The 19,532-nt window shown below is 35.8% G+C and overlaps 1 protein-coding gene across 1 annotated transcript in view; it reads right to left on the bottom strand.

Moving 5' to 3' along the window:
- AQR (aquarius intron-binding spliceosomal factor) overlaps positions 1-19,532 on the bottom strand; it is a 53,551-nt gene extending 34,019 nt beyond the window's left edge. Inside the window, exons 1-17 of the mRNA XM_032188147.1 lie at positions 19,410-19,532; positions 18,506-18,562; positions 17,756-17,796; positions 16,643-16,678; positions 14,230-14,350; positions 12,745-12,885; positions 10,655-10,723; positions 10,010-10,110; positions 9,252-9,328; positions 7,822-7,886; positions 6,634-6,750; positions 5,580-5,693; positions 4,660-4,763; positions 4,065-4,167; positions 2,906-3,026; positions 960-1,101; positions 32-210 (exon numbers count right to left, since the gene is read on the bottom strand). Of these exons, the coding sequence (XP_032044038.1) occupies positions 32-210; positions 960-1,101; positions 2,906-3,026; positions 4,065-4,167; positions 4,660-4,763; positions 5,580-5,693; positions 6,634-6,750; positions 7,822-7,886; positions 9,252-9,328; positions 10,010-10,110; positions 10,655-10,723; positions 12,745-12,885; positions 14,230-14,350; positions 16,643-16,678; positions 17,756-17,796; positions 18,506-18,562; positions 19,410-19,493 (1,672 nt within the window). The 5' untranslated portion in view covers positions 19,494-19,532. The remainder of the gene's footprint in view (positions 1-31; positions 211-959; positions 1,102-2,905; positions 3,027-4,064; positions 4,168-4,659; positions 4,764-5,579; positions 5,694-6,633; positions 6,751-7,821; positions 7,887-9,251; positions 9,329-10,009; positions 10,111-10,654; positions 10,724-12,744; positions 12,886-14,229; positions 14,351-16,642; positions 16,679-17,755; positions 17,797-18,505; positions 18,563-19,409) is intronic.

The following is a 19,532-nucleotide window of genomic DNA, read 5'->3' as shown; positions in this document are numbered from 1 at the left end:
GAGCATCTTATTTCAAAGTACCACATGGTACCTTCCCATTCATCTTTGATGCTATCTCGGACATTCAAATTAATTGTGACATCTGCTCGGACTCGCATAGGCCAGTTTTCACCAATATTGGGCTTTGCAACCTCCACCACTGTGAAAGAGACAATGGGTTGTGCCATCCTAGCCCATCCACCAAAAACCACGCCTCCATATTCTGACAGCCTTAAAAAAAATAATAAAAAAATAGGCTTGTTAGTCATTATCTGATAACAAATTCAGTTCCTAAACTCTGACAAAATTCATCTCAGTCAACTCTAAGAAAATAGAAGTCTTAATTTTACATGCTACTGAACTAGATTAATGTTATCCTGCATTTTAGAATTGAAATGTAACACGAACTGATTTATTTTTACATTTCAAGAAGCAAGGGCAACTTATGCTGGCATTATTAAAAAAAAAAAAAAATAGAAGAAGAAAATCAAAGTCAGTGACAAAATAAGAAAAAGGGAAGATAACAAACAGCAAATAATGAGTATAAGAGAGGCCATAACAAATGACCCCTTGAAACATAAAGAGGATCAAAGTGTGGCAGATGGTAGATTCAAGAATACTCAGTAACACATTTAATATACAAGAACTGATGGCAGAGTTTCCATATTTCATGAAGTCAGAAATGCTCAGCTCAGTACTTTTATGTTATGTTGTTAACACAACAAAGGTTGGTTGTTAACATCCAACATATGTTCTTAACATATCAGGTATACATATTCACGCGCTCTTGCAACATAATCTGACGGGACGGCAACATCCTGTGGAAGAAGTTAATACAAAACAAAATAACATTTTAAATTATAATAAAGTATTATGTATTTAGTACACACACAACATCAGTTATTCATTCTCAAAGTCACTTTGATCAAAGTTGAGCTGCACCAGTTTATAAATATTTTGCATCAGTTAATAAATATTACCATGGTTTCATCCTACTGACACTGTCTTCAATATCCTGTCTGATTTCATAGGTGGACTCTAAGCGGAAGAGATTGAAGTTCCTTAGCAGGTAATCATGAAGAGTCAAAAACTGTAGATTCAATTTGGGAAGCGCAAGACAGCCTAAGGTGGATAGAGGTGGTAGGCAAGAGGTATTTGATGAGAAAAAAAAAAAAAAAAAAAAAGAACATGAATTAATATATTGGTTCTACAAATTCATAAACATATTATAAAGCACTATAACTGCTGGAGTTATCCTAGAAGATTCTAAAAACTTATCTTTTTATGAATATACTTCACTAAAAAAAGTACACATTTTTCTCCTTCCCTCCCCCAGATTTTCCATTTTTCTCTAGATGAACCTGCACATGATTAAAGGAATTTTCATCCTTCTGGCAGTAATACAGGGGACCAATGAAAGACTGAATCTTTTGCAGTTTTCAGACTCCCATGAAAATGACTTTATGAAAACCAAACCAAAACAAACAAGCGAAAAAAAAACAAATGTAATGTAAAGTAATTGTACCTTGCAATTCAACAATTAAACCAGCATTAAAAAGGCTCATTTACTAGTAAACAATGCATTAAACAGCAATTCTCTGACTCCAATCCTTTATGTTTATTAAAAACCACAAAAATCACTAATGTAGACAAAAAAATTTAAGCCAATAAATCAATTTTGAATAAACAACTTTTCCCAAAAGTTTGTTAATGATTATAGATTTTTCAGTGAAAATGAAAACATAGGAAAATTAGATTTAAGAGTATCAAGGAGTATCAAAACTCCTAGAGAAGTCCACATAACTACTTGCATACCCTTAAGGTAGTCTTAGATGTGAATCTGCCATAATAAAAATTGTTAAATGTTACTTATCATTACTGGACTACTCTTCCAGTTTGATACCTGTGCTTAACACCTGTGAAAGCATCAGGCATTTGTAACATGCAATATTATCCTTGAAACCAGTACTACACACTGGCTTTCACGTGTTCTGAGATATATTGGCAGTAAAGAAAGGCAACAGAATACAACTTCTATTCTGGAAAGCTACATGGTGATAAAATCCTTTAACACATTTCCCAACACCAAGTAACAAGCCCTGTCCTGTAAAGCTAGTTATATGCACAAAGGGCAGGGCCTGAAGCAACTCCTCTTATGGCTGCACAGCATTTATCAGACAGATACTCTTCTCTCCCGTTTTATTTATTTATTTTAAAGAAATATCTCTTTCTCAGGCTAAATTAGTTGTCTTTAAGTTTCAGACAAAAAGAATTTTGCTGCTTTAAAGAACACAGAAAAGAAACATCTCTTCTTGGGCAGATATATAAATGGTATTTGTATCATATATGTATGCAAAAGATCCTCTGTTGTCCATAAACCTACGTTACCTAAAGTGGTTAAGATTCAAATGTCTATCTTTCTAATCATCATTGGTGCTTCATAAAGAAATCACCCCTCTAAACTATATCTGCTTAACAAAATTTATTAAGTCTTATATCCACACAAAAAGCCCACTTCTGTATGAAATTTATACGGACAAGGGTATAGAATACACTCTGTTCAAACCAGAAACATACTCTGCACTAGTCTTTTGCACTGATTTTCTGCTGCATATTTAAAACCTGTTTCACCTCACTGAAACCATGTGGAGGTATAGTGTATTTGTTGCCCAGCTTACAGGTAAAGAATTGGCTTTATGTGAACACAAACTCTTGGATTTTTCTTGAAATATACTATTTTTTCACTAACAATTTCACGTCAGCGTTCTTGAGTCACATGTCAAAAATCTGAAAGCTGACCCTTCCCTAAGATACTGAAACGTGTCAATTGCTGCATAAGTTCCGAAGACAGGATAAGCACAGATATCAGAACTGCTTTTTAGAGCATTTACTGCCCTGTTCTGCCTTTACTGAACACTTATCATACCTTCTCCAGAATAATATTCAGTTGGGACAATATTTTCATCCCAAATAATCTTCTCCGTGGGATACAGAGGCATCTGGTTGAGTTGCTGAATTTGAGATATTCGTCTCTCATGACGGGAAACCTAAAGGATGCATTTAGAACATTTAAAAGTCGAAAAAAGAACAATAAAGCTATCTTTGAAACACTAGTATTAATCCATAAGAACGCTGGTGTTCATTGGCCATTTCCTGTTTTAATAACTTTTTTTCTCCCAATTAAATATAACAATTATAATAAATATAATAATAATAATAATAATAAATATACAATTGCATTGAAAGATATTCCAACTATCTATCATAGCTCTGGAATCAAACAATCACCTGATGAAAAATGGCACAACAGAACCGAAAATACTCAGTGCATACTTTGCAGAGAATCTAATTAAAATGAATTTAAAAATTATATATTTTTTGCATTAAGCACATGTTCAATAGCTAAGTGTAGCATTGCTCATCCAGCAATAGCTACTCTTAATTCCATCAGGGAGAATAAAAAAAAAAAAAAAAATCAATATTACTATACTGTCAGCTGAACAAACATCTCTTCATAGTATCAGTACTCATCATATTCCTACTACCTAATACTTAGAAAAATCATATAAACATTTTTGAAGGAAAAAAACAACCACAAAAAAGAGTTCTGAAAGACATTGAAAACAAATACACCTTTCTAATATTGATTCTAATATCAGTATTTGATACCTACAGTAACTGTTAATACACTGAATATCCAAAAATAAAAATCTTGTGCATGAAATGGTGTTACAAATAGGTTTGGGAAACCAAACAGATAATGGGCAGCTAGATTTATTTTAGCATTTTTTGTTTTTAAAAGAGAAAAACAGTGACTATATAAATAACTTTTCTGGAAGAACACAAAACTGTTGCTTGGCTTTGCTTATTGACCTTTACAGTTACGCCAAGTATACTAATTTCTTACGAAAACTACTTTTATACATTAACATTTCCAAATATTTAATTTATATGGTTTAAAACCCCATCTTAGTGTCTACTTTACTGTTATAGCACTGCTGTGGTTCACTGGTGATTTAACAAGAGGTGCTAAATAGCTACTTTACTACAGTTTAGTTGCTAAATTATATGAATGGCAGTTTTACCAGCAGCTCTAGCAGAAAATCCTTTTCGTAGCCAGTGTCATTCCCTTCAGGAAGAGGAGGCAGTAAGCAGAGGTATGATGCCACCTGGTGGAGCGTGTTTGAGCTGCATAATAGAAGATAAACTTTAGTGACAAATACTGAAAACCTGTGAAAAACAGGTTATGAGTATCTTTTTTTTTTAAAGTACAACTACAAAATTTCATGAGAGTGAAAAAAAGCTAAATTAAAATAACTGTAGCAGTAATTGCCTTATAGTAAATAACCTTTATTTAAAACAAACAAACAAACAGCTAGCTATTTTCCAGGAAATTAATACTTTTTCTTCACATTAGAAAAAATGAAAAAGTTATTTTTCTTACGGTGGATTTCTGAGAATTCACTACCAATTTCTACTAGTGGACCCAAACTCTCTATTTCTCCCTATTTCAACACATGTAAAGGCTCCAAAAGTGAAGAAATATGAATTGGTCTTACTAATGTGAGAAGCCATACAGAAAGTCTTACTAATGTGAGAAGCCATACAGAAATTTGTTAAATTAAAAAACTGAGAACAAAGAACATCAATTTTATGTTAAATTTCATTCTGATGCATTACCTGAGGGGTCCAAATAACTTCACCAGTGAATCACGAGTATCTACTGCAGCCACATTTGAGAGTGCGAAGTCATATAACTCTGGGAAATGTGCAAATGCTGTTCTCTACAAAAAGACCCAACCCCCCAAAACTGAACGTAAGCACATTAATGAAGCAATTAAACAACAATCTAAATATTTGTACAAAACAATGTTTTCTTCTGATTCATAACACAAAGTACCCTGTGGACAATTTCAGACTAGAAATAAAAAAAAACAGGTGAAATCTCCATTTTTCTGAGCACCACCTATTTATTATTCCTGGACTTCTGATATACTGTCTTTCTGATACACCACCTATCAGCATTTGTTCTGTCATTAAAATAAAAACATAAGGGGACAGACATGTAGACTTGTAGACAATTAAGGAAGACAAGGAACAAATTTATTTTAACCATGCTTCCTTGAATTTTATTGTCAAAAGTGATGTGAAAAACTCTGGTAAGCGTAGCTTTCCTTATATGACTATAGGCAATGTGAATCTTTATTTTCTATCTCTTATGTAGAAGGTACCATTATTGCTATCATGTGTGGACTGAACTTGAAGAAATGATGCCACCTACTGCATAACCATAAATCGGGTTCCTACTGCACTGAATGTTCACTTCTGAACAGATTTAATGGGTGCAGTTCACCTAACTTAAAAACATCAAAAGTGATGGTGTTTTGCTAGAGCATTTTATTTAGTCTTAGTCACATATGTGAATTAAGTCTTCCGTATAGCAGAGAAAGTCAAATTATAACTATTCCTGAAACTCAACATAAAAATTAAGGGGTTTGCTTTGGGAAATAGCCTAATTTGTACATAGAAGAGTTGTATAAAACTACAAAAAACAAACAAAAAAACCCAACTACATCCATTCACGCCCCTAAACACTTTACCTGTAAAGAAGTAATTCTATCATAGTGAATTGTCGTCATCTCATTCTCTGTCAAAGCATTTCCAGTCTGATCATTGATTTCAAAGCCAGTGTAGAATTTAAGCATATCTAAAAGCTGAGACATTATGCATACAAATTAGTGGATTAACAATAAGAGGCACCTTACCACAAACAAAAAAATACCATTTAACAAACAAATCTGAGCACCATGCACAAACAAGTTTATCAGAGTACTTCAAGAAACAGACCACGGACTGGTATCTAAATTTGGTTGATGCGCAAAATTTTGGTAGGTATCTCATCAAGCCATAGAAACTATAGCACAGACCATGGCCAAAGTTGTTTCTTCTACAAATCAGTATTAGAAACTAAGTATACTACATTGACCTAGCCAGAGGTTCAGAGACACTGAATTCAACCTCTGGCTTGCTGCTATCAAAAGGGAGAGGTCTTGCTTCACTCCTGCCCTCTCTGATGCCAGCCCTGGAATTAATCCTACTTTTCAATGATTTTCTTCTTCCAAGTTACATATTGTCAATCAGATGTGTTGCTGGCTTTCTGTTTCATCGACCCTCAGAATAACTGAACACATGCCAGAGATCGGGGACAGTAAGCCTCAAGAAAAGCAGCTGAGAAGCAGAGAAGGGAAAAGATCTTCAGATCCTTAGTAATATACTGTCTGTGGCTGAGTAAAATGAAGGACAGTAGTGAATAACATCTGCATTGTAGAACTGCCAGAGGTCAAAACAAAGGCAAGAATGCATTAGTGACATGACTTCTGTTATTCATGGGGTAAAGCAAGCCATAAGTTCCATTGCTTTCTAGGTTGTACTTTTCAAAACTGCTGAAAAACAGCCAGAAATGTAAAAACAGACACACAAAGACACAGTTTAGAAGGGACTACTATCTGAAGGATTTAAATAAACATACGATTTGCATGCATCAGAAATATTCATAAAAACCTGTCTTAACAATCAAACATAAAATACAGCAATTGCAATATTCAGAGTTGCATCAGAATGAAGTAAGTTATTTTCAACAACTTCCTATTTCACCTGGCAGAAGAGATGACCTTCCTTCTCTCTCTTGGCAAGACTAGATAGGTAACAGTGAACAACAAGATGGGAGTCATCCAACACTGTGTTAAACCAGCGTCGTGTGGGAAGCAAAGCCTGTGGCAAACAATCTCATGTTAGTACAAGCAGTTCTTCAAAATTTAAGAAATCTTAGTTTCTCAAATTTCCATTTCAAGAAAGCAGATCAAGGTAGATTGCTGCACAGTTATTTTCGTATCTAATACCCTAACAGAGGTCTTCATATTAAAGCAGCATTTACCTGTGCCTGTTTTTTTTATGTGGGTAGGCTGCTATGAACACTGACTTTTATAGGTCTGGTAGCATGGCACAAGCTCATCACAAGGCAGAATGCTCCTATTAGCAATAAAACTAAATTAATTATAGCAATTGTTCTACTACTAAATGTCTGTATAATCATTGTGTATTACATGATACATCAAACTGCTGCAATATTGTTTTAAATGTGTGCATTCTACACTCATTTCAGTCATTACTGTTTCAGCAAATTCTGTCTTATTCCAAAGTGTCTTCTAAAGCTCAAATTATTTAAAATATAATTTGTTACTTGTGTGAGAAGGTCTTTTAATGTTTTACTTTTAATTCTGGTACCGTGAAGCTTAAAGTTGTCCCATTTTCTCAGTACCTGCAGATAGAAAACCTCACTTGGCCTCCTCATATTATTCTGTAACAAAACTAAATCACCAGAACTGTTTCCTGTAAATAATGAATTCTAGTCAAATAGAAATAACTTGCATTTCAGAACTACAGATGCTTTCTAGGATTATAATACGTAACACTAAAGATATTTTAAATAGCCTATCATGCTGTGGGAGGAGCACTCCCAGATTAATCCTAATGGATTAAAGCCTCACACATTTTCCTCAATTGCTGGAATTATTACCATTCCCATTAACAGTCTTCAGAGAGCAATTTAGTATCCTAGATTTCTCTAATAGTTTATTTGATTTATAAACATTATGTTAGTTCTCAGTGTAGCTCCACTGTTACAACCTCCTAGTTACAGATGGAAAACTACTATTAAGCAACCATAATATGCACAGCTGTGATATAACTACCCATTAATTGGAATAAGGCTACAATGACAATTTTATGCATATAAAACCTAGAAAAGTATACCTGGAAACAGGCCGAAACAACTTAACTTACCTCAAGATCTATCATGAGTTCAATGAATCTCTCACAATAATGAACTTTGTCCATAGAAATAGGACCTAGATAGAAATAAAAATCTTTGTAATTGACTCACACCATAATATGCTTATATTTAACTATTCTTTAAAAATATATTAAATGTTGCTAATACACAGTATTAATACAGTATCACCTTATAATGAGATTAGAAAACTAACTAGTACCTTCTTCTCTTTTGCAGACACAATCCTTTCCTTCACCGCAAACTAGAAGCTTTTTGGATATAGAAAAGTAATGGAACCAGACTTTTAAAAGGGAATTTATTAAACGTCCAAACTCAACTATTTTATGATCTTGTGAAAACACTTAAATGAAGCACTTAATATAGTGTGAAATAGAAGTGAAATTGGTGTTAAGATTTTCTTCTAATGAAGCAGTCAGATGAGCCATCTTAGATCTAAAAGGAAACAAAAATGATCTAGAAAGTGGTACTTTCACCAGTATCTTATCCATTTTACATTGGAACTTCACCAAACGAAGCATCAAGGGCTACACTGCACAATGACAAAAGCAGTACGTAGAGTCTTTAGGTGGACTGCTGAGGAGCTTTTAAGATCAAGTCAAAACATAACACCAAATCTACTTTAATGAACATCTATTTCCTAAAGCCCCCAGCATTAACTGTTACTCTAAGTCTTTGTAAGACTGATCTTTGCATAAGCGGGAAGATGGGAGGTGTTAGGTATCATTTTTGAGGAAATCCCAATACACAGAAATTCCTGTACAGCTCAGGAAAACACTTAGCAAACTTCAGCTCTCAAAAGCAAAAGCAGAACTTTGAGAATTGATTTTACTCAGTGATTGATTTACTACAGTGCTGTGCTTGAAGTACAATAAGCTTTTTTTTTTTTTTGTCAAAAGGCTAATGCCTTCCTGTAGAAACACTTTTCCTTTCTAAATCAGGCGAGCATGTAATTTTGCTTGTCACAATGATTTATAAATCAAGAGCAGTCAAATCTTACAGAATTTCAGTTCACTTAGCTTTTTGTTCTCACCATAGAGAACAGTAGTGAGAGAATATATACTTATGATATGCATTTATAACATCTGTTTAACAGGACAACTAAGTACGCACTAAAATGCTTTAATGCTGTAAGGGTATAAGCAAGCAATGAAGAATATCACTTCCCCAAAATATATTTTTAAGTCCATACTGAAAAGAAGTAGAGGAGATTTAAGGTAGCTTTCTGCTATTTCATTTTTAAAGCATATGAAAATTTGAGTACTAATTTTGACATGAAATCCATTCAGTCTTTCACTAAAACCCTATATAGATAAGGTCTCCAATGTCAGGTTGGTATCCTAAGGAGTAGTTTCTTCTCAAAAACAGAGAAAAATTTAAGGCTGATTATCAGATGATATAATAACAGAAGAACCACAGTTACCTGAGATGGGTATTGATTTCAGCACAGAAATAAATTTCTGAATGAGCTGTGACAGAAATCTTCTCTCCCGATAGGCTCTAAAATGAGACATGACAAAAGTATTAACACTTCTGAAATGCAGACTAGAAGTACACCTTATCAAAATTAGCTGCTTTAACATTTGTATAATGATAAGTTTGCTTGAAACCATACCTAAACTGTTTAGATGATAACTTTTCTCCTTTCATTTGGGCAGACAGATTAGCAGAATCTGTATTTTTAACTTCCAGCACAAAATTTATTAACAAGCCATGCTTCTACTGAGTAATAGAGAAATAGGCTACCACCTGCACTTTACTACACTGTGACACCAAAAAGTTTTGGAACACTTATCTTTGTTAAGATACGCACAAGATTATTCACACACTTTAATAGCTGTTCAAGTAAGAGCTAAATCTTTGCTGAAGGTCATAAAAAATACATGAGTAACTATACAAATATTCTCATACGCACATTATAGCTCTAAAATTTGGAATCATGAATTCACTGATCAAATAAAATGTTAAGTTCTTTAATATTATTTTGCATAAAGACTACTGGAAAACAAAAGTTTCCAGGAGATCACAGATGATCAATCCTTATTTGCAATCATTAGAGGTTTTAGTTTATTTGTTTTTATACTATACATATTATTATTAAAACAACTTCACTTAGCTGAATTATAATAAATCCATTAAGGGTTTAGGCTTTAATACAATAAAAAGATTTCTGTAACATACTGCGTTCTTGCCTCTTCATTCATTTTCTCATCATTTTTCTTAATTAGATTCCAGAATTTTCTTAGTTTTGGTGTCTTTTTCAGCTCTTGTTCCAGTCGTTTCTGAAAAGGTAAAATGCTATTAATTCACCAAGAATTAAGAATTCCCCTGTTTTCACAAGGGAAGTAAGTATTGAGAGTCTCAATAATCCCAAGTACTAATTCTGAGAAATACCATAGAAACCACTGATACATATCCGCATAGTGCCAGTTAATCCAGTCCCACTGCATTTATCATTCTCAGTTGTCTTTTTGGTATTATTCCTCCCTTCCCTATTCCGGTGTTTTCTGTTCCCACACAGCAGACCCATTTCCCAGTCCCAGTGTTCTCATGTCCTTGTCTACAAATTATAGCTCAGAAATGCTATAAGCATCAAAGCTTTGTTTTATGGAAAAAAAAAAAAAAAAAAGAACAACAAATACAAATGAAAAATACAATTACAAGGAAATTTACAGCAAACGGAAAAGAGAGTTTTACCAAAAATACAATACCACAGTAATGTAGGTAGCTTCATACATTAGACAAATAACACTCACTATACAATTCACACCCCAGGACTCCCATACTGCCTAGAAGATCACTGCCAGTTTACAGTGTTATGCTTACAGGTTGTAGAGCCATCCACATTGGTAAGGAAATTAGCTGTTGCACCTGACTTCTGATCAAATCCACTTCCTGTTAGAAAGTCAGAGACATAAAAGGTGCTTTTTAAGAGCTCTTGTATTTTCTCATGTGCCAGTCTTACAAGTATATTCTTACAAAGTGGATCAACAGACAGTACCATCAAAGTATATGTATGTTGCAATATTAGATTTCACAATTTCCTGAAAAGAAACTACACAGTATCTCTCCCCGGTAACTCTTAAAATTGTTGATGACTTTCTCATTTTAGGTTCTTTTCATGGATTCTGTCAGTTCTTAATACTTTATGAGGGGCTTTATCCAGGTAAGTATTTTAGGATAGAAGCTGAGAACTGATGTTATTTCTTCAGTCATTTCTTGTCCTTCTGAGTTTTCTTACTCTGCTTTCTTTTTACTCAATTCTTTTTAAAATCTCTTCTAGAGGTCTCGGTAAGCCCCTCAATTATCAAATTTCTCCCACTTCATCTACATTCTTCTAATTCTAAAATACCAAATTTCTCTGTAATTCAATGCTCTTTTTCTGCCTATGATCTGCATCCACAAAATTTTGCTTCTTTCCTTAACTACTGAAGAAACATAGAATCATTAAGGTTGAGAAAGACCTTCAAGATCATCTGATCCAACCATCACCCTACCACCAATATCATCCACTGCACCATGTCCGTAAGTACCAGGTCCAACCTTTCCTTAAACACCCCAAAGGACAGTGACACCACCACCTCCCTTGGCAACCCATCCCAGTGCCTGACTGCTCTTTCTGAGAAGAAATGTCTCCTTATTTCCAACCTAAACTTTCCCTGGTGCAACTTGAGGCCATTCCCTCTAGTCCTATCACTAGTTACCTGTGAGAAGAGGCCGACCCCCATCTCCTCACACCTGTAGAGAGCTGTAAGGTAGCTGTAGAGAGCAATAAGGTCTCCCTTGAGCCTCCTCTTCTCCAGACTAAACATCCCCAGCTCCCTCAGCTGCTCCTCATAGGACTTGTGTCCCAGGCCCTTCACCAGCTTCGTAGCCCTTTTCTGGGCACATTCCAGGGCCTAACTTCCACCAATATCTTAAATATATCTTCAGGGACAAATGTTCCGTATTCAGCATTCTGAAACTTCACACTTTGGTGCTCCCTATTTAAAACATCACTGTGACTATCCTGTTCTGCACCTCACAAAGAAGTATAGCTTCTAATAGAAGTATGCTTTTGCAAGCACGTTTATACCAGCTTACATATTGTGTTTTATGATAAATGTCCTGCAGACAGGACAACATAGAGTCACTATCAAACTCTCCTTGAAAAGGAAGATTAATAAACTAGACACATGAGGGTGATGCTGATTACTGGCTCCAATGATCATCCCTAATTCCAAAATCAAATCACACACTTCCTCAATTGCTTTGTTTGTGAGACACTATTTAGTTCTTTGCTTGTGCAAACCCTGATTTTGACCGATACATCCTACATCTAACACAAAGTCCAGTTACAAGAGAGGTAACAGTACCATGTCTGATATAAAAGACTTTTATTTTACTCTCCACAGTTGCAAACTAGGATCAACAACTGTGCCCAGTTTTTACTATAGACTAAGAACACAATCTGACCAAATGGTTTCTTAAGACTAACTCAAAAAAGTGCAGACAAATATTACCTAAAACCTAATTTCAAAAGCTAATAAGTCTGCCATCTGTCTCAACTGTTAATAAAAAAACAATGGTTGCAATGTTGCAATTTGGCAACAAAACTAAAAAAGTACAGTAGTAACAAATTTGCTTTTAAGGGTAAGCCACCTTTTTAAATAAAAACATTTTTAAGCACAATTTGAAATATGTCTCTAAATTGCAGTAAGTGTCATTACTCCAAATTTTTAGTCTCTTACAATGTTGTGTCAACATAAACGTGGTGACAGAAACAAAGCAAGTGTCAAAAAGGGTAAAAGCCATTCAGTACCACCATTGTCTCTAAATGGAAATTTTGCTTTATCTGTTTCTTAAGGAATTACTAAAACTAAATTGCTGCTAACTCAGAATGGTGTAACCACACGTATTAGTTGCTTTTAACGTACCAAACTATTGAAGCAATGATCAAGGAAAAGCAGGAGGACTGTTTGTTCATGCAGAGAGAATTCACTGTCATTCTCAACCAGTGACGCTTCCAATATGCATTTGAAGAAGAAAGGAAAGTGTTCTGGCTTTTTTTTGAATGTCTAGGAATAAAAGAGAAAGTTAATCGTGAGTCAAGGTGATACAAATTATCTTCATTCACATAACATAGATTGAGACCTCCAGGTTTGTTTAAATCTGTAAAAGGAAGAAGGATTTATTTCTCTCTCTGTCATTTATTCTGACCAGGCAGAGCAAGCAAAACACTTGATATCCTCTTACAATATCCTCCTATTAGGGAATCCCAATAGACAGGAGAGCTTAGAGGAACTGCTGCATTCTGCTTGGCCTCTAACACAGGTGATGCATAAGACAAACTGAACAAGAAGAGCAAGTGGAGTGGGTTGTGTTATGGAAACACTCAACTGATGATCACACAGTATTACTGTAAAATGACACAGGTTAGAAAAATTCCTTTAGATCCACAGAATTGGTAGATTTTAGCCAAAACTATAGCAGCTGTTTAGTGATCTAGAAAAAGCAAGCAAGTAAAAACAACAAAGATTAACTACAGTTGTGGACCTTGCATTCAACTGCCTCAGACAGAAAAAGATAGTCAGTAACTATGGCAATAGTTTCTTTAAAAGGGCGGCCACATACCAAATAACAAATTTAACTAAACTGCTTGGATGGTTACATGCACCTGTCATTTTGCTTCTAGCACCTACACCAAAGCAAAATAGAAGACACAGACATCATATGCCCAAGTTATTAATCCTTTGTGTTTTGCTGGAACTGAAGTGATAGCACAACTACCAGAGTAAGTGTGCTTCTAAAGTGATGCTTGCATAGAATTTCTAAGTAGGCTCATGTCATTGGGATGTCCTGTGAGAACTGAACTATTTGTAGAACAACACATTATTTCTGAACCTACTACTACACAAAACAGTATAAATAGAAGCAGAATAAGAGATTACTTTATGATAAATTTCATGCAGAAAAGCTACAAAACCATATACACAGATTTTAAGCAAGACAGTATTAGTTAAAATGTCAGACTGCCAGCCGTGCCTTCTTATACTCACAGATATACAAATTCTCTCTTTTCTTTCAATATCAGAGAAATAACTTCTCTGCAAATGCCAGACTTGTTGAGTGCCAAAAAAAGCAAACACTGCTGATGTAAAAGCATCATGCAGCAGAACAAAAGACTCATGCACCGAAAAGAATCATCTTTTCCGATGGAAGATCGGATGATCTTCCATCCATCCCCTGCCTTCTCAGAAAAGAACACACACTTTAAAATACCATACGAGACATTCCAGCTGAGGAACCATTTACCATTAACACTACAAGATTTGCTACCTTCTGTCAGTGTAAGTGAGCACACTGCAGAAGCTGCAACTTGTGGATAAAAGTCAATTCTAACTGTAATTGTAATTGGTTACCTCCCACGCAGGGACATTCTCTCTGAACTTCTCATTCACCATACAGCAGATTGACATTAAATATGCCTTACTGGACACCTCTGGAGAATAATTCATCCATAGGTAATTTTCAAGGTACTGGCTGTGAAGAGACAAAGAATATTTCATTAGTTGCTGCCACCCACATAATCTGTCACTCATGTGAAAAAGCACTTATCCACAGGGTTGTTTTTTTTCTTTTTGCCATTTTTGTAGTTTGTGAATAGTTCCTGAAGTTACCCCTCATCTAGGTCACTGCAGCATAACTTGTTAATGGCAGGCTCAGCTCAGATAACTGCTACAAGAGACAGATGAGTTCTCATCAGGAAGAAACACAACTCAGGGAGGATTTCAAATGTGCTAAGTAGCCATAGCTCAATGCAAAGTCAGAACGTGAATTCATACTGATTTTCCAGAATGAAAAAACAAAACCTGCTTGTCTAAAGAACGTCACTTACAGCACTTCTAGCATAAGATGTAAAAGACAACTACTGTATAACACTATTTGTAATATTAAACACCTCTTACTATAAAAAAAAAAATAAAATCATCCAGAGATTTTGTTTGCAATCATCATATAAAGGTAGTAAAAAAAAAAAAATAGTGTAACTAAAAAACTTTATTATGGGAGAGATCAAGTGATTTCAAGAAAGTAGGAAAAATTACTGGACACTGGGAAATAGCAGCTTCCTAGCAACATGCACTTCTTCTTCATTAACATGGCACATTTCTCACAGAAGAAACGCTTAGAATTAGAGCTTGGAGATGAGGAGCAATTTGGACACACAACTGTCGCCCTCTTTTAACTACCAATTGAACCTACACAGGATAGCTACTCCCAAGGAGGCAATCTCTAAATTCAACCTTTTCAACAGTGTACTTGCACCCTATGCCATCAGAACATCTTGCTTCTTCTCAGGCCAGTTGTTCACCTGCTCTCCTCTTAATACCAGCTCTAACATTCTTTTTGCCCTTCCTGAGACAATCCAGTTTTACTTATTTACTTTCCACAACTTACTATTTTCTTGATGTAGTAAGCTACTTCAATCACTTCAGGTAAGACAAGTACCAGAGACAGTGGAGAAAAAAGGCAGAAAGGGCTTGTATGTAGCCAGGACCGGAAGACTCAGTTAAGGGTCAGACAAGAATTGATACTTTCTGGGGGCTCAGCCAGAATGCATAGCATCAAATAGAGCAGCTGAGATAACTTCAGAGGCATATTCAACATGGAACATATACTGCGTCCCAAGAGCTTGAATCTGCCAACAGTAGGGGAAGAACATCCACAAAATCCAGAGAGAGTTCCATACTTCATTTTCTCCCGGGCATTTTAATAAACTTCCATATATTTCAATAATAATAATAATAAAAACAGTAACACCCCCAAGTGAGGATAAACATATACGAGCATGAATGGAGAATAGGAAAATCCTATGTATTTTGTACATAGGATGTGGCAAGAGAACTTAAGGGACAGATGAGGAAAGAAGCAAAAAAAAAACAGAGAGAAAAACAACTTACAGGACGAATGGCAGTAGATGGGGCTATACACCAGGAAGTACTTAAATTACATTACAAGCCGGTAACATTAAGAATGTTCACAGAAAGGATTAAAAAGACTAACTCTATGGTATTGCTTTCACGCAGATTCCAGAACAGGCATGCTACCAGTGCACTGTTTGTCAAACCCAAAATCATAGCTTCCATTTGCTCTTATGCCTTTTCTATTAAAGAAAGCAAAATAAAGTTTATCCTACTTTTCCAGTTAGTGGTACTAATATATTTCAGCCTTTCCAAGCAAAGAAACCATCCCAACAAAAACCCATCTCATTCTGCCTGCTCATAAGATTTGAGACAACCAGAATACTAAATATTCCATTTGTAAATATGTAAAATTGCAAATGTGTTTTACACCATTTTAGAATGCTAAGCAAGCCCAAAAGAGTCTAAAGTAGTTGTAAGAATCTTCTAAACAGACTTAATTTCTTTTCAAATGAAGAAAATTTCATGATGAATGTGTTGCAGCAAATTTTTTACCCTTGCAGGAAGACTTAACACAAAAAACTTCCACTGACTTCACCGAGTGCTGATTTACCACTTAATGACACATTTCAAATTACAGACCCAAGTTTTTCACCTATTTCATTCCTACTCTGTTCCTTGGTGCTTCATTTATACTAGAAATTCAGAGTCATAAAACAAGATATTCTGATGTTACTTATGAAACTATTTTCTCCTAAAATTCAACTCTCCTCACTCAATTTTCCTATGTGTTCAAGGCTTTAGTAAGCAAATGAGTATACAACCTTCAAGCAAATTCACTGTTCTGCATTTGCTTCTCATCATTATGTGCTCCTACAGAAAAACAACTTAAATTTCACTCATTTAAGTTTACCTGAATTCAAGAAGCATTATCTTTCTAATAGCAAACCTAAAAAAGGAAAAAAATTAATCAATTAACACAGAAAAGAAAGCCTCCCACGCACATCTTAGCTTAGCTACTCCCCCCCACACACACACACTCTTATATAACAAAACTGATTGAAGCATCTAGAAGGTATCTTCCCCCACACACACATATACATTTCTAGGCAACAGCAATCACTGGAATACAGTGCTTAACTGCTATAACATTGTGAAAGCTAAAGTTCATGCAGGATCATTAAGTAACCAATGAATTTACATATTAAAAAAATTAGTTTTTTTTTTTTTTTTTTTTTTTTTTTTTTTTTAAGTATGAAGACACCACTTCCAACAGTCTTGAAGACATTAAATTGCTGGAAACTGACCGAGTATTCTGGAAAACTACAACTAAATATTTATTCAGTTTGTAATGGTATCACTTCTCAGTCAATGGAACTGCAAGCTTGCTCTGATTCTTCATGGCAATTTTTTGATGACTTTCATAAAGCAATCACAAATAGGATTATCTCCAGAGTTCAAACTTCAGAAGAATAGATACAAATAGCTTTGGTTACTACTCTTTTCTATACACAAAGCTGTAGAAAAGAGTTTATCGAGATTTTTTTTTCTCCATCATCTAACATTAAAACTTACTGAAATGACACTCTCGCTAATTATAATAATTACAAAAAACAAAAAAGCTAGGGGCACCACAATCCTTAACTGATTTTTTTCTTTACATACCTCAGTGACAAAGGAGGGACCAGCATTCTATAACCACCACAACACAAAACTAACACAAATCACAACATACTAGCAGATCAAGGAACCAAACAATATTACGTCCAACCCTCATATTCAAGGAGAATGAGCTCATGAGCTTTCTTTTTACCACATTCAGACTTGGAAAAAAATATAAGGATTAAATTACTAGAATGAACTTGGGCCATCTTCACTTGCTTCAAATACAGAATTTCAAGGAATTCTATGGAACATTAGAAACAACTGCAACAATGATGGAATGCTAGTCTATATGAAACTGACTAGTATACTTTGCACATGTTTATACTATACTGTTTGTAAGTGTTTATGCTAGTATACTTACTTTGACTTGACAATTTCTTTTGTATATACATCTTCAATAACCTATGGGGAAGAGTAATTCAAAAAGTTTATACTTCATGAAATTATTAAAAATGCATTAAGATATTTAACGCAGTCAAAGCTACTCTGTATTAGTTACTCTCTGCTTAGTGCTATTTGATGAAATACGTCATAACAGGTAAGTCTCAGCTCTGATGAGACCAAAACCTTCACAGACATATATTTCTGACAAAGAAAATGAATCAACTTAGGGAGGAAAAAGAAAAAAAAAAAGCACCTAATGATACAGAATCAAATATGCACTACAGAAAGCCATCACAAAACCAAACGTATTAGGCCAAGCTTTAAACATTAAAAACACAGATATCCACCTGAACAGCACTCAAGTTGTCCACTCAAAACTCTCTGAAGAGCTTTTTAAGTTAAGTATTGCATGTATCTTTCATCCATTGATTTTTAAGAATATCTCCTCAGACATCTTTTACATTCAGCTTCTTCGCTCAAATAAACTGAACATATAGCACACAAAAAAAATGTGCTGCTATTACATATCATCACAACAGTGCATACATTTTTAAATTTCAAATAAATAACAACCAACTTGTAACTACAGTGTGTTAAGTAACTGGTGACCTTTCAAACAGTCTCCCATACTCTTCTACAATATAGGCATCATCAGAGGTCAGCATGACAGAATATCATTGATCTTCCTTCTTTCACACCCTGGCACAGTTCTGGTAGAAGTTCTTACCTTTGAATCAAAGCACAATTTTTTCTTCACATGTGGAGCCCAGTATTTATTTGCTAACTATATGAAAAAGAAAAAAAAAAAAAAAAAAAGGGCAAATATGTTTATTTTCAATTGTAATGACAGAATAGCTCTGTAACAGATCCAATCCCCATGCTTTATTTCACTTTTTTTTTTTTTTTTTTTGCTGAATTTCAGGTTTAACTACGCACACCAATGCTGTTTTTCCAACAGCAGTGCTTTTCAACCACTTAATGTTCTACATATAAACATTTTCTGAAAGAAGCGTGATACTCTGTAAGAGTTTCTGATGTTACCATTATATAGTAAACACCTTCTTTTGTTATTTTGGTTAGGCTACCCCTAACAAATCCCTCCAAAATACACCAGGAGTTTTCAGTGGCTGCAAACTGCAGCCTGCAAGCCTCAGGCAGAGGTGAAGGCAGCAGGTCAGGGCCTAACACTGCAGGGCTACCGCTGGAGCCGCCCCTGCATCGCTACCAAGCTGTGCCGCCAAGGCCTTCCTGGACCCCTTTAACCACACTTCTCCGTGCTGTAGAGGAGGATGGAAAGCAGGATTTTCAGCACCTGTGAAGCTACTTTACGTACCAGCTGCGAGGCACAGACAGCCGCTGTTTACACATTGCGACAGACCTGATTGCTTTTACAGAGCTCTAGTCTGAACGTTTGGGGGCACATGCGCTTCCCTGCGGTGACACAGGCCCTCAAGCACCTCCGCGGCCCTCCCCGACACCCGCGGCTTCCAGCGGCCATTTAAACGAGGCGCTGGCACTGCCACGCCGCACAGCGGGGCCGGGCTCCCGAGCAGCAGCGGCAGCCTCTCCAAACCCCGACCCGGCTCAGCCAGCCCGCGGGGACCCCCCCGGTCCCTCCTCGCCGTGCCCACCTGGGTGACGAACTCGGCGTTGATCTGCGATACGGTGGGCGCCACGATCTTCTTGGGCGGCGCAGAGGCCGCCGGCGCCGCCATCGCAGCACTCGCCGGGCAGCGCCGGTGCCTCTCCCTCCC

Source organism: Aythya fuligula, chromosome 5 (genome assembly GCF_009819795.1).
Source record: "Aythya fuligula isolate bAytFul2 chromosome 5, bAytFul2.pri, whole genome shotgun sequence".
Classification (NCBI taxonomy): domain Eukaryota; kingdom Metazoa; phylum Chordata; class Aves; order Anseriformes; family Anatidae; genus Aythya; species Aythya fuligula.
The sequence above is the reverse complement of the archived record's forward strand: the minus strand, read 5'-3'. Positions and strand labels throughout refer to the sequence as shown.